This window comes from Rattus rattus, chromosome 2 (genome assembly GCF_011064425.1).
Source record: "Rattus rattus isolate New Zealand chromosome 2, Rrattus_CSIRO_v1, whole genome shotgun sequence".
NCBI classification, from domain to species: domain Eukaryota; kingdom Metazoa; phylum Chordata; class Mammalia; order Rodentia; family Muridae; genus Rattus; species Rattus rattus.
In genome coordinates this window covers 167,819,602-167,834,965 of record NC_046155.1, presented here as the reverse complement: position 1 = coordinate 167,834,965, position 15,364 = coordinate 167,819,602, and the positions used below count along the sequence as shown (strand labels likewise).

The window sequence follows — 15,364 nt, the reverse complement described above, 5'->3', positions numbered from 1 at the left end:
GGTGGGCAGAACAGCGTGCTTAGAGTGCAGGGGTATTTAGACCACACACAGTGCAGGGTTATTTAGACCACACACAGTGCAGAAGTATTTAGACTGATCACAACTTTGCCTCTTCAGCACCAGTCAACAACATTCACTGCCTGGCCACCAGGGGGAGCACTTCACCTCCAGCCTAGAAATGGCTTATAGGGTCATCTAGAGTTCGCCGAGATCTGTGATAAGGAAAAGTCTAGTGAAAAACAAAAGTCTTCTCCACAAATGCAAAACCACAGGTGCTACCGTGAGCTTAATCTGGCTGGTTCGCCTGAGTGACAGTCCTTTGGCTCAAGGGAGTCACAGCAAAGAGTCCAGGAGCTACCAAGTAGGGAGTCAAATTGTTCTACCCTCCAATATCTTACAGGAAAATGAACACCAGGGCTTACAATAAGAGAACGAAGAATTTATCTTAACAATATGACTATAATAGTTTTTTTTAAGATTTATTTTTATTTTGTGTGTGAACACTCATGTATGTCTGCACACCATGTATGTTCTTGGTGGGTGTCATCAAAGAAGCTGGGGTGGAGGTGGGAGCATCAGATCCTTTAAGACTAGAGCTCCAGGGAGCTGGAGAGATGGCTCAACGGTTAAGAGCACTGACTGCTCTTCCAGAGGCCCTGAGTTCAATTCCCAGCAACCACATGGTGGCTCACAACCATCTGTAAAGAGATCTGATGCCCTCTCCTGGTGTATCTGAAGACAGCTACAGTGTACTTATATATAATAAATAAATAAATCTTAAAAAAAAAAAAAAGACTAGAGCTCCAGATGCTTGTGAGCTGCCATGGGAGTGCCGAGAATCAAGCTCAGGTCCTCCGGGAGAGCAGCCATGGCTCTTAATGACTGAGCCATCTCGGGGTTGGGGATTTAGCTCAGTGGTAGAGCGCTTGCCTAGCAAAGGCCCTGGGTTCGGTCCCCAGCTCCGGAAAAAAAAAAAATGACTGAGCCATCTCCTCAGCCCTATTTTATAGCCAATGGCCAGTGCCCCAAGGAGACATGTGCCCCATCCGCTGTCCCAAGACCACAGAGAGGAGCCTTGTCTGTTATAGCAGCTATTCATTTCCTCTGCTTCCTCCTCTTGCTCCCTGACATGGAGGTCTGCCTTAACGTGCATGTGTGTGCACGCATGCATGTGTGTGTGTGTGTGTGTACACATGTGTGTAACTCTGCCTTGTTCATAGAAGACTCAGAGGGCAGCCTCCTCCCTGTGGTTCTCCTCCCATAACCACTAGCAATGAAAGCAAACGTGTGGGTGGCGATGCCCATGAACCTGTCTGAGGTGCACAGAAAGACTTGTCACGAAGTCATATATATGCTGTCAAGAGACTGGTGAAGAGTCTCACACAGACCTGCACGTCACTTAGCTTTCACAACAGTTATCTTTCCTTGCTTCACCTTTACCCCTTTACCCAGCAGCCTGGGTTATTGAAAAGCCGCCTCTCTTTGCTGTCGCCTGTGCTTTGCACATTGTATCAAGACCGTTGTACTTTCCAGTTTTTCCCCCAAGACAGGGTTTCTCTGTGTAGCCCTGGCTGTCCTGGAACTCTGTAGACCAAGCTGGCCTTGAACTCAGAGCTCTACCTGTCTCTGCCTCACAAGGGCTGGGACTAACGGAGTGCACCACCACCACTGCCTGGCTCGTTGTATCTTATTAGTCCTGTCCTATTATTAAGTATCTTCTGTTGGCCAATGAGAAAAATGACACATGAAGAAAACAAATTGTGTCGTTTAGAGTTTGAAAAGAGCCTGCACCAGAGCCTTTGCCCTGATCTTCTTCTTTCCTTCCTTCCTTCCTTTCTTTCTGTCTTTGTTTCTTTTTTGATGGTCTTGGTATGTGGCCCCTAAGTGACTCACTATGGAGTCCAGACTGGCCTCAAAGTCTCAGGGATCCTCTTGCCTCAGCCTCCCTAGAGACAGGATAATATGCCAATGGCCCTGGCAGGCTTCGTTTGTATTGACTATTTAACTCTGCTTCTCCTAAACTGTGCAGATTTTAGAATGAATGGGTGAATGAATGGATAAAGTGAATGGATGGATGGATGGATGGATGGATGGATGGATGGATGGATGAGTTGAGCCTCAAAGCCATGCTGTACCTCAGTTTCACTGGCAAAGGACCACACTGCTGAGAGCTGCCCCCAACCTCTCTGTCCCTGAAACACTGGGGATTGGCACCCGCCTCCCGTTACTGATCCACGCTCTCTGTCCCCACAGCCAAAGGAGTCAGTTCTCATTGAAAACTGCCAGCAGCGCTGTGTGTGCCGTCCGGGCACAGGCATGGTGTGCCAGAATCACAGCTGCAAGCCAGGAGAGGTGTGCAAGCCCTCAAGAGGCGTCCTGACCTGCATCAACAAAGGTGCTGGGCAGTGTGGCTGGGCTGATGGGTGATTGGGGGGGACACAGGCTGGGAGTGACGTGCTTTGTGGTGAGAGATCAGAGGGCTGTGGCTTGAGATGCCAGACCTTCGACTGGGATTCCAGGAGCCAAGGACAGAGGTCGTCCAGTCTGGGTGTCAAGGAGCTTTATGGGATACTGAGCTGCGGGAATCCCTAGCCAAGATTTCGATGGTGGATGCCAAAGGCCCTTGCATTGGGCCTTCTTTTTCTCTCAAATGCAGTGACAATTACCTAAGTTTGCCGGCCACAACTTCTCACTGAAACACCTATTTATTCACAACTGCAAGCACCGGAAGGTTCTCTGACTTCTTGCCCATGGGCTCATTGGATTGGACATGGGGCTTCAGAAACCAGCTTCAGGGTCCAGGGGTCACTGGGAAATCAGAGCTCTGAGTTTCTAAGGTGGCCGTTGCCAGGATAGAAGCAGAGACAAAAATCAAAGAAGAACCTTGACTCTGGTACCTTCAAGCAGAGGACCGTCATTTTAGAGATATAGGTCTCAGAAGAGGCACCCCTCATTCAACATCGAGGACCCAGTCTTAACCTCAACCTGGTTTCCGAGGAAGGCACTCCTCTCCTGCAGTGAATAAAAATTGAGAACCCCAGAACTGAGATCTGGGCTGGGATTCTCAGAAATGAAGAGCAGGATTTCAGAGCCACTGAGGAAAGTCTACACTGATCGGTGTCACAGCAGGAGAAAGAGAGTTTAATCTGAGGGTGTGGCTTGGTCCTTAGCACTCGCAGCACACGGGAGTCCATCAATTGCACCAGAGCTGGGGAAGGGCGCTACCAGCACTGACTGCGACAGGGAAAGGGAAAGCACAAACAACAGAAGATCCATTGAGTGGCCCGTTCTGGGCTTCCTTCCCCACATTAGAAGGCACGGATAGGGAAGTGACATACCCTAAGGCTGTCTCAGATCTCACTGGAAAAGGCACCCTTGCAACCACCTCTGGGTGTCAGAGGATCCAGCAGGTTGGAGGTTGCAGGAGTGAAACCCCCACTCTGGTGCTGAGGGAACGCAGCTGGAAGCAGCCAGCTGGGGTATCTAAGTGACTGGCTAGAGAGCCAGTGTCCCAACTGCCTCGGGCCTCACAGAGGTCTCTGTGCTGCTGCTGCCAGAAGAGCAGAACAGGTTGTGAGGATGTGAGGACAGACATGGGCCCCTACCTCCTGCACACTCCCCAGTGCCCTCTGCGGACAAAGCTTCCGGGCTGACTTCAAACAGGAAACAAGACAGAGGAGCAAGGTTGAAGGTTGGATAACTAGACACAGAGTGTGTATGTGCGCCCCATAACTAGAAACATGAGGATGGGGGGGTATGGTGGCACTGACATGGAGCCTTGGACATGAAAGCTCTCCAGTATAATCATCAGTAATGAGACTCCCAAGGCAGAACACAATGCCACCTGCAGAAGAAGCTACCACCTCTGGCCATAAGATGTAGACTGGGGGCTGAATCAAAGTGTCAGATGTTGGGGCCCCAGACACAGAAATCTCACCAGGATATCCCAGGACTGAGGTCTTGAGCAGAGGGATGTAGAGTCGAGGAGAAGGTGTGTGATCCCGCTCTGTAATTGGAGTTCCAGATGGCCGAGAGCCTCCACGTGGATGCTATGACCGACTCCCCTCTACAAGAGCAACACATGCTCTTACCAGCCGAGCCATCTCTCTGACTTTTCCCACAGCAACCCTAGGACATAGGACTTAGGCGTCGACACCGTTCGTTGCCTGGGATCTGCTCTCCCTCGTAGCAACATTCACAGCCAATATGCCTGGTAGAGTGTGGGGTAGATTCTGGGAACAGCCGTGCTCGTGGTGGGCAGCCACTCAAGAACATGTCTCCTCTTTCCACAGACCCATGCAAAGGTGTTACCTGTCGGTCCCAGGAAACATGCGAAGAGAGAGACGGCAAGGGTGTGTGCACAGCCAATTACGAGTCCAAGTGCTGGGTGTGGGGAGACCCTCACTACCGTTCCTTTGATGGCCTGAACACTAACTTCCATGGGACCTGCAGTTACCAGCTGGCAGGAACTGGCTGCCCTGGCATCAGTGCTGAGGGCTTGACCCCCTTCAGTGTCGTCACCAAGCATGAGAGCCAGAGCAACCCTACTGTGTCCAACGTGAAGAAGGTCACCGTGACTACCTATAACACCAGTATCACTATCCACAAGAAAAAGATTGGCAGAGTTCAGGTACGATCAGTAGGACGGTCATCCAAGAACACAAAGAAGGCCAGAGTTGGGAGAGATCTTGATCAATCAAGAGAGCTAAAATAGACTCCAGTGTTCGTTCCCAAGAGCCTGAGATAGTTGGTTGGAATGTCAGCCAGGAGGAAGCCCTTGGCAAGAAAAGGGAGGGGACCAGGGTAACACACTGCTCCCGTGACCCCTGTTGGACTACCTCTCTCCTCAGGTGAATGGAGTTCTGATGGCCTTGCCTGTCTACTTGGCTGAAGGAAGGATTTCCGTGTTTCAAGGAAGCACAAAGGCTGTGCTGCAGGCTGACTTTGGTCTTCAGGTCACCTACGACTGGACCCGGAGGGTGCAGGTCACACTGCCCAGCAGCTACTATGGTGCCGTGTGCGGGCTCTGTGGAAACATGGACAAAAACCCCAAAAATGACCAAGTCTTCCCTAATGGCACAGTGGCGCCCTCCATACCTGCCTGGGGCGGCAGCTGGCAAGTTCCAGGGTGGGATCCTCTCTGCTGGAATGAATGTCAGGGGTCCTGTCCTACGTGTCCAGAGGACCGAGTGGAGGAGTATGAGGGTCCTGGCTTCTGTGGACGTCTGTCCCGCGACACAGTGGGTCCCTTTGCCAGCTGCCATTCCCATGTGCCTCCTGAAAGCTTCTTCAAGGGCTGTGTGCTGGACCTCTGCCTGGGTGGTCAAGTCAAAGACATCCTATGCCAGGCACTGGCTGCCTATGCAGAAGCCTGCCAGGCTCATAGCATCAAAATCGAGGACTGGAGGACTCAGGCTGGTTGTGGTGAGTTGAGGGGAGCAGAACCAGACCTGGGTGCATGACCTTGACACTGCTGGGTTGGGCTGGCTTCGTTCCCACCCTTTGGGGTCTTTCCGCTGGCTTCTGTTCATCGCTGTCTCCTGGCTGTGTCTGTCTGTGTCTCCAGCTCATCATCTCTCTGTCTGCCCCTCACTCCATCAGCTCTACTTTGTCACTGTGTCCCTCTCTCACTGTGTCACTGGATCTGCAAGTCTCTCTGTCCCCTTCTGTCTCTGTTGATGTGTCTACGTACTCTGTCCCCAGAGGCCAGTCCAACATTGTTCTTGGTTTCTCTCCCTCCTTCTTCTACCCACAGAGATCTCCTGCCCTGACAACAGCCACTATGAGCTCTGTGGCCCACGCTGCCCAGCCAGCTGCCCACCCCCTACACGACACACACCCCCAACTGCATGTGATGGGCCCTGTGTAGAGGGATGTCAGTGTGACCTGGGCTTCGTCCTGAGTGCTGATCAGTGTGTTCCCCTGGATGGTGGTTGTGGCTGCTGGGTCAATGGTACATACCATGAAGCAGGCACCAAGTTTTGGACTGATACCACCTGCTCTAAGAGGTGTCACTGTGGACCTGGAGGTGACTCCTTGATCTGCACGTCAGCCAGCTGTGGGCTGGGTGAGGAGTGTGCCTTGTTGCCCTCTGGGGAGATCGGCTGCCAACCTACAAGCATAGCTGAATGCCAAATACTGGGTGATCCCAGATATATCACCCTAGATGGGCACCGGTTTGACTTCCAAGGCACCTGCGAGTACCTGCTAAGCGCACCCTGCCATTCGCCACCCCCAGGCATTGAATACTTCAATGTCACCGTGGCTAATGAGCACAGGGGCAGCCAGGCTGTCAGCTACACCCGAAGTGTCACTCTGCATATCTATGGCCTCAGTTTGACCCTCAGTACCCAGTGGCCCAGGCAGCTACAGGTGAGTGGGTTGAGCATCTTTCCCAGGTTGGCGGGAGCATGAGGCTGGCTCAGCTTAGAGCCGGTGGGACCGGGAAGGCTGGAAGCAGCGGCTTCTCCAGACTCAGCCTTCCAGTATTCCTCGGCAGGGTGGATGATGGGAAGTACCTACTTCATGGTAGTATAAAGAACCAATGGACTGGTCTCTTTCCTATTATTATAAGCAGCAATCATGTGTCTAATACAACTGATTCTGAATGGTGTAGATAAGATTGAAACACAAATACACCAGACTCAGCTGGTTCCCCTTTCCCGCATCCACAGGTGGATGGAGAGATGGTAACGCTGCCTTTCCAGCTGCAGTCACTACTACTTGTTCACCTAAGTGGCACGGGCCTGATAGTACACACCACCTGGGGGCTCTCCCTGGTTTTTGACGGAGACAATTTCGTGCGCCTGCGGGTACCTGCCGCTTACGCAGGCACCCTCTGTGGCCTTTGCGGGAACTACAACAAGAATCCCAACGATGACCTGACCGCAGTGGACGGGAAACCTGAGGGCTGGAAAGTGGGCGGAGCTCCAGACTGCGACCAATGCCAGCTTAGGCCTTGTCCAAAACCCTGCACACCTGAGCAACAGAAACATTTTGGTGGCCCCAACGCCTGCGGCATAATCACGGCCCCAAAAGGCCCGCTAGCACCCTGCCACAGCCTTGTGCCACCCACGCTGTTCTTCGAGGCGTGCTTGCTGGATGCCTGTCAGGTTCAGGGACATCCAGGAGGCCTCTGTCCTACCATAGCCACCTATGTGATAGCATGTCAGGATGCCAAGGTCCAACTTGGAGAATGGAGGAAGCCAGACTTCTGTCGTGAGTACTGAACCATGTAGCTCCACACAGACAGGGTCACCCCTTCCCCACCTGGTGACAAAGACACACCCTGACACTAATACGGAAAAACACCAGTGGGGTTGGGAAGTACCCGGGGCACATCAAAGGCAGAAACCCTGGGTACAGACCACTCTGGAGGTTCGTTTTTCTTTCTTTCTTTTTTTTTTAAAGATTTATTTATTTATTATATATAAGTACATTGTAGCTGTCTTCAGACACACCAGAAGAGGGCATCAGATCTCATTAGAGATGGTTGTGAGCCACCATGTGGTTGCTGGGATTTGAACTCAGGACCTCCAGAAGAGCAGTCAGTGCTCTTAACCACTGAGCCATCTCTCCAGCCTGAGGTTCGTTTTTCTAATGGACTCAGCAAGGAACCCCTGTCAGAGATCAAGTTTCAAGCCTCTGGACCATCTCCCACACTGGAACAGACCTAGCCACACAGAAGTGGTCAGATAGCCCAGTGGTGTCTCCAGAGACCCTACATTGCCTGCCACATCCAGGTCAGACATCAGATGATATGCTTAGCTGGAATCAGGACCTGTCCCCAGCAAATCCAAGCAGACTGAGTCAGAAGGTGTGGGACAGATCCTTCAGGCAGATCCAATCTGTCAGTGTCACACACACTGCCACAGTGGTACCCTGAAACAGCAAATCAGAGAGGGGCATGGGTGCTCCAGTCATGCCGGCACTGTCCTCAGTCAGGCTGCCTGGCCTCCCACACACACGAGTCTCTAGTCACACTCACACCAGTAAAGCATAGTCTGTTCTGGACCGTTCTGTTCATATGTGTGTGGTCATATCCCCAGACAGTCACTTGCTTTAGAAGTACTTGTCAGGGTGGTACACCCTTCTCAGTGAGACCAGGTCATGCCCCACACCTGAGATTCCATATCAGTGTCCCTGTCATATGTTCTAGGTCCAGTCACGTGCCAAACCTCAGTCAGGCTCTCACACCCAAGCCCTCCTGATCCCACCATCGCCTCTGCCTGACTCTTCCTTGTTCTCTCCCCCTCAGCCCTTCAGTGTCCTGCCCACAGCCACTACCAGCTCTGTGGCGACTCCTGCCCTGTGAGTTGCCCAAGCCTCTCAGCCCCCGAGGGCTGTGAAACCACCTGCCGTGAGGGCTGTGTCTGTGATTCTGGCTTCGTGCTCAGTGGTGACACCTGTGTGCCTCTGAGCCAGTGTGGCTGCCTCCACAATGGACGCTACTATGTGCTGGGTACCACCTTCTACCCAGGTCCTGAGTGTGAGCGGCTGTGTGAGTGCGGACCTGGTGGCCAGGTGACCTGCCGGATAGAGATCTGCGGGATCCATGAGGAGTGCCGGATAGAGGATGGCATCCGGTCCTGCCACCCCAAGAGCTCTAAATTAATGCTGGTCCTTCATGGTATTCACTACACCACACCCGACGGCTTGGTTTATGACCTCTATGGCTCCTGCTCCTACATCTTGGCGCAACTTTGTTTCCTGAAACCTGGAGAGGAGGAGTTTTCCATTGTGCTTGAGAAGGACTTGGCTGGAGAGCCCCAGCGGGTGGTGGTTACTGTGGCAGACCAGGTTGTGGTCCTGGCAAAAGGGCCACAGGTGAGTGGACACAACCCTGCCCATGGTTCTACAGGGACACAGTCCCGCATAGGGGGTCACCTGAAGTGATGCCCCTACTTTGGAAGGTCTTAGGGGACACTGACTAACTCGAGAGTCCTGAGAGTACCCCAGGACCTGGTGATTTAGAAGGCAAAGTTTCTACCCTGAAACCTATTGGAGACGTGGCCCTGTTGTTACCCTGGGAGATTAAAATGACCTCACTCCAGTCCAACTACAAAGCACTTAGATCTGTCACGAGTCTAAGAGAGACAGTGTCCCTTGTTCTTTGTCAGAGCCTTCCTTAAAGTGATGTTCTCTGACCCCTTTGCCTCCAGGTGACCGTGGACAGTGAGGTTGTGGCGCTACCCATAGTCGCAGGATCCACATATATAACTGCTGAAGGCCGAAACATATTTCTGCAGACAAAAAGGGGGCTGAAACTTCTTTTTGATGGCGATGCCCATATCCTCATGTCCATCCCAAGTGCCTACCGGGGACGCATGTGCGGCCTCTCTGGGAACTTCAATGGGAACCAGAGTGATGACTTTGTGCTGCCCAATGGAGCAATAGCCCCCAACGTGGATGCCTTTGGAGCTGCATGGCGGGTTCCCGGCTCCTCCTTGGGCTGTGGTGAAGGCTGTGGGCCCCAGGGCTGCCCTGTGTGCCTGGCAGAAAAGAGAGAAGCGTTTGAGAAAAATGATGCCTGTGGGAAGATCCGGGACCCCCAAGGCCCCTTTGCAACTTGCCACAAGGTTCTGAGTCCCTTGGAATACTTCCACCAATGTGTTTTTGACCTTTGTACCCATAACGGAGACAACGCCTATCTCTGCCGGAGCCTGGCAGCCTATACTTCAGCCTGTCAGGCAGCCGGCGCAGCAGTGAAGCCCTGGAGGACAGACAGCTTCTGCCGTGAGTGTCTCTGAGCCCTTGTGTGAGCCCGTGTCTCCCTGTCTGCTGCTCAGGAGAAGTCCCTGCCTGTAACGGGACTTCCTCCAGCCCTACCCTGCATCCTCTGTGGCTTTCCTCCTTTCTGTCTAACTCCGGGGTCTCAGACTCCAGTCAAGAGTCCACGCTCCCCAGCCCTAACATTCACCTTTTCCCAAGGCGTTCCCAGATCTTTCCACAGTGACCTGAAAGGGAGGTGGATGGGTTGAGAGCCCACGGGAGGCCTGAGTCCCCGGTTCACTGGCCCCTCCCACAGACTCTGTATTTTCTCACATCCTCCGTGCAAGGCCACAGGCAATAGACTCCTCTAATCCGGAACCACACACCTATTTCCAAATTATGGGGTAGCAACAAGTCCCCTCAGTGCCCCATGCCAAAGCAATGGTCCTTAGCACTGCAGTGAAGACCCTTTTCTCCTTGTTTCCTATTAAGACCTAGACCCAGAGTCCCATCTTCTACCCAGTGACAATGAACGAGTCCTAGTTTGAGTGTGGACACCATCACTAGCTCAAACAGTGGGCTAGGCTCATGCACCCTGTGCTCTCTGGGCATACCCTGGTGGCCCTTAAAGTCTCTGACCTGCTGTATTTCCAACAGAAATGTAGCTTCACCCCAAACCTGATTCTCCTGTCCTGCCCCCTTGACTCTCTGATGGTAGCCACACCAGCCTGCAACACCTAGCCAGAGCCTTATCTTGGATATCTGCCCATGTCTTTCACATATCCTTGTCCTTCTCTTGTCCCATCCTCAAACCCATTCTTGTGCTATTTCAACCCCTTGTGCACACCTCCCAGCTCTCCCAGATACTCTGCTTTCTCCTGTCCCAAGTCAGCCCTGTCAGCACCTCCCCTGGGTCATCTGTTCCTTCTGCCTGAACCTCCCAAATCCTCTGCATCTTCTGCCTCTCTTCCCCAGCCCATCCTGACAGTCTGCCTGTCCACTCCATCCGATCCTCAGCCTCTTCCTGAGCTCCCCTGTGCTATCTTCCTGTACCTCATCATCCCATCCATTTCCTCTGGCTAATCCTCCAAGGCCAAGCCCAGCCTTCTTCATGCTTTCCCATCCTCCCCTAGCATGCCCAGTGCCCAGGCCTGACATTCGGTCTCAGGTTTCTCATCTCCCCAGACCCATCTACCTCTTCTCTCCCAGAGTAGTATGGTGGCTGTCGCTGTCCGTATACCTGGATGTGAGCTTTATAGGACAGGGTTGGAGGCTGCCTGCCACACTCACTGTGCCTCCTCTCCCTACAGCTCTCCAGTGTCCTGCCCACAGCCACTACTCAGTCTGCACATACTCCTGCCAGGGCTCCTGTGCTGCTCTCTCTGGCCTCACTGGCTGCACCACCCACTGCTTCGAAGGCTGTGAGTGCGATGATCACTTCCTGCTCTCCCAGGGCGTGTGCATTCCTGCCCAGGCCTGCGGCTGTGTCCACAATGGCCAGTATGTGCCGGTGAGTGGAGGAGGCTGGGAGCCTCTAAGCAGGCAGTGTGGGTGGAGGGACTGGAGGACATTCAGAGCTGCTGTGCTCTGGGTTTCTGTTCGAGGATTGGGACACACGGAGGGCCACCACCTGCTCCCAGCTGTGGCTGCTGAACCGAGTCACCCTAGTCTGACTCAGCAGGTCAAACATGAGAGCTTAGTTCCCCACAGTTCTGGAGGCCAGGAGACAAAGATCAGACTCACTGTGCTGACACCAAAGTGATGCATGGGGACACTGGATTGTCTTAAGGGGACAATCTAGTCCTTGCCTCTCCCACCCCCTGGTGGCCTCAATCAGTCCTTGACTTGGTCACACCACTCCAATCTCTGCCATCATTTCTCTGTGTGACATCTCCTTGGAGTTCTTTTATGAATGCCCATAGGATTTCCCACCTAGATAACCAGAATAAATTCTCCATCTAAATAGTGTTAGTCACACTGCAAACACGGGTTTCTGTTTAAGGAAGCCTGCCTGCCCCCAGGAAGTGGGAATTGCTGTTGTGCTGTGTGGCCATTCCTCCACTAGCCTTCCCTCTCTGAACCCCTTCATCTGCAGAATGGCTGAGTCAGCCTCCTGGCTCCATAGGCACCTGGTGCTCAGGACAGTTGGTACCCAGTGAGGGTCTGCCTCGTCCTCCTGTGCATCCCATTCAGCAAAAGGAATGGAATTCATAACAGTGCAGTGGGCGGCTCAGCCACCAATCACTCAACATGGTGATTTGGGATTTAATTGTTAATATCCTTTGTTGATGCTTTTTGAAAGATCTTTGTGTGCATAAGTCTGTTTGAAACAATCTATCTTGTGACTGCAACAATCTGAAACGGGCTGCATACAAGGGGTTGTGCAACAGAGAGCTACTCACAGCTACTCAGTAGCCAGCGGTCTAACTTGTGCAGTTTGCACTGGACTTTCCTTGGGGTCTCGATTGCTGCTGGAAACCATCAGGAATCCCCTCGCTTAGTAGGTCTGCAGCCTCCTCTGGTCTTCCACATCTACCTCCTACTCTGACCCTATTCTTGTGCGCCTTGTCCCATTTCAACACCTTCCCTCCTGCCCCTGACCCTTTCTGTACCTTCCCACCTCATCCCTGACCTCTGCACTGTTGAGCCCTTTCAGATTGGCCGAGCAGACACCTGGAGGAATGTCCACAGAGTGATACAGACATGCAGTCCTTGGGATGCTAGTAGGACAGGTGACACACTGAGCACACTCACTCCAGCGGGTTCCACCCTACATGCAGAACATTGGAGAGAAGGACAACTGTCCTGATCGTGCACAGAATTGTTTTATTGTCACCACCTCCTAGTCAGTGCCACACTGTCTGACTGTTCCTGTAGCATTTGCATTGTATTAGGCATGGTTTAAGGTGTACAGTAGGATGTGGTGGGTTATGTGCAAAAACCATACCACTGTATAGAACGAATTTAGCATCCTCCAGCCTGATACCCTCAGGGGCTTCTGGATCAAGGGATGACTGTTTTGGGATAACTACACGAATGGTTTGAGAATTTTGGGGGTTTTTTTTCTTCCAAAGTTTTCAAAGTTTTATGGGTTTTTTTTTCAAACTTTTATTCTTTTAAGTAATCTAACTTTAGGACAATTGTAAATGTGTGTGGAGGAGTTCCCTTTCTCATCCACTGAAGCCACGCCCATTTTACAGCCTTCTGTTGGGTGTATGTGCTGTTATTTATTTCCTATAAACCGTTTAAAGCTTTCTTGCAGACACGGTAGCTCCTTTATCCCTAAGCCAATAAGTCCGGGCACCATGACAATAAGGAATTTGATCATATGACAGAGGATAATGGTCAGAACCAGGAAATTCACAGTTCTTCAATACCATTATCAGCTGACTTCACCCCGATTTCACCCATTATTTCAATACAAGCATCTTTAATCATTACCCTCTCTGACCCAGGGCCTGTGAGGAAGCAGACACTGTTTTCTGTTTATAAATTCTACTGAGCTCTCCAGGGAGAAAATGGGAAAACCGAGGCCCGAGGGCTGATCCCAGGGCAAGAGGGTCGAGAGGCTTGGGTCTGGGGAAACAAGGAAACAGGAGAAGATGGTCAGAAAAGAGACAGTCAGTTCAGGGAAAGGCATTGCCAGGGTCATTTGTTCCAGGCCGTGGGCACTGGGACTCTGCAATGTCCCTAGAACCCACCTTACCTCCCCCAGTAAGTTTCTTATGTATTGTAGTAATAAGTATCTTCATATAATCAATGTTAATAAGTCACTACAAAAATGTAATAGATTAAAACAATGATGTTTGTATTTCTAATCTCATGACTGCAGTTTGGCGTGGGAGTCCTCTGAGCTTATCTGTTACCTAATGGGACAGCTGAGGGATGCTACTGTGGGCCACTAACCTCTTGTCGCTGTGAGATACTATCTGAGGAGAACTGTTTTATGGATAAAGGTGGTTTTGTGACTCACAAGTAATCCTTATGTCCTAGATTACTGTGCCGCTATAAAGATCACATGCCATAGGCTAATACTAGTTTTGCAAGAGCTTCTAAGAGTATTCATACTTTCCCAACATAACCAGAGTCCACACCATTAATACAAACCCTTGAGGACTAAAGTCCTATATAGTTTAGGGAAACAAGTCATATCCAAGCCAAGACAAGTGGCTTGAGCTGGGATCACCGTCTGTACCATGTGGTGATGGCTCATCCTTCAGTGGACTGGCCCAGGCTTGGGCTCACTGAACCTGGGCACAGTCTGAGGCAGAGACAGAGTGGTGGTGGGGTGAGCTGTCAAGGCTCTTGAGTCAAGACATGAACTCCACACAGCCTGACCTCTGCTATGTTTTATTTACAAATCACAGTCTGAGGGCCACTGAGACTCCTGGGTAGAGGACATACAAGCCATTCCTGGGAACTCTACAGTTTCCCTCTGTGTGAATGCACACCATCCATCCCTTTCTGTGCACAGGTGAACTCCTCCCTGGTGTCCTCAGACTGCATCGAGCGCTGTTTCTGCTCCCCAAACAATGGTCTGACGTGTCATGAAGCTAGCTGTCCATCTGGCCGCGTCTGTGAGATCCAAGCAGGAGTCCGGGGTTGTTGGCCAGCCAAAGGTCTCTGCGCCTTCTCTGTGGGTGGCAACTTCACTACCTTCGATGGGGCTCTCAATGCCATCAGCTCCCCCGGTGTCTATGAGCTTTCTTCTCGCTGCCCGGGACTCCTGAAGAATGTGCCCTGGTACCGAGTGCTTGCTGATGTCCAGCCTTGCCTTAACAATGACAAGATCGTGAGCAAGGTCCACATCTTCTTCCAGGGTGGCATGGTGACTGTGATCCCAAGCAAGGGTGCATGGGTAAGCCTGGGCACAGAGGGCAGGGCCGTCTTCCCTGGCTTTCCTTCTTCCTGTCTCAGTATCCTACATCCTGGCTACCCGGTGACCTTGCAGTCTGTTTTCTTCATCCGGGTCTCTGCACTTTTCTCTGCATTTGTACCTGTCTCTCCACATCAGCCTGGGTCCCTCTCCTTGGCCTGAGTTCTTACATTCGAGTCACAGGCTGGCTTTGCTGTTGAGTTTGGTCAAGACTCCACTCCTTAGCAGTGACCGGAAACCAAATGCAAACCTGAGGGCTGGGGTTGGGGATTTAGCTCAGTGGTAGAGCGCTTGCCTAGGAAGCGCAAGGCCCTGGGTTCGGTCTCCAGCTCCGAAAAAAGAACCAAAAAAAAAAACAAAAAACAAAAAAAAACCTGAGGGCTGCAGGGGAAGTGAATGGACTGGCTCCATATCTGGGAAACCCAGAGTCAGCCCCCCAGAAATGTCTGGACCCAGACACCCCAGCTACACTGCTGGAGTTTCCACCTCTAGGTTTCTGACTAGGGATTAAAGGGGAGAGTCCCCACGCCAGGCCTTCGTCTTTATTCTTTTTTTTTTTTTTTTTAAGATTTATTTACTTTATCCATATGAGTACACTGTAACTGTCTTCAGACGCACCAGAAGAGGGCATCGACTCCCATTACAGATGGTTGTGAGCCATCATGTAGTTGCTGGGAATTGAACTCAGGACCTCTGGAAGAGCTCTTAACTGCTGAGCCATTTCTCCAGCCCTTATCTTCATTCTTAGACAGGTATTTTTTTCATAAGAAGTAGCAC

At 51.7% G+C, this 15,364-nt stretch overlaps 1 protein-coding gene across 1 annotated transcript in view; it reads left to right on the top strand.

Moving 5' to 3' along the window:
• Nucleotides 1-15,364, top strand: part of LOC116892405 (IgGFc-binding protein-like) — a 38,205-nt gene that overhangs the window by 21,660 nt on the left and 1,181 nt on the right. The window contains exons 9-17 of the mRNA XM_032894083.1: nt 2,254-2,395; nt 4,293-4,630; nt 4,851-5,424; nt 5,756-6,372; nt 6,675-7,218; nt 8,258-8,826; nt 9,162-9,735; nt 11,022-11,221; nt 14,186-14,569. Coding sequence (XP_032749974.1) covers nt 2,254-2,395; nt 4,293-4,630; nt 4,851-5,424; nt 5,756-6,372; nt 6,675-7,218; nt 8,258-8,826; nt 9,162-9,735; nt 11,022-11,221; nt 14,186-14,569 — 3,942 coding nt within the window. The remainder of the gene's footprint in view (nt 1-2,253; nt 2,396-4,292; nt 4,631-4,850; nt 5,425-5,755; nt 6,373-6,674; nt 7,219-8,257; nt 8,827-9,161; nt 9,736-11,021; nt 11,222-14,185; nt 14,570-15,364) is intronic.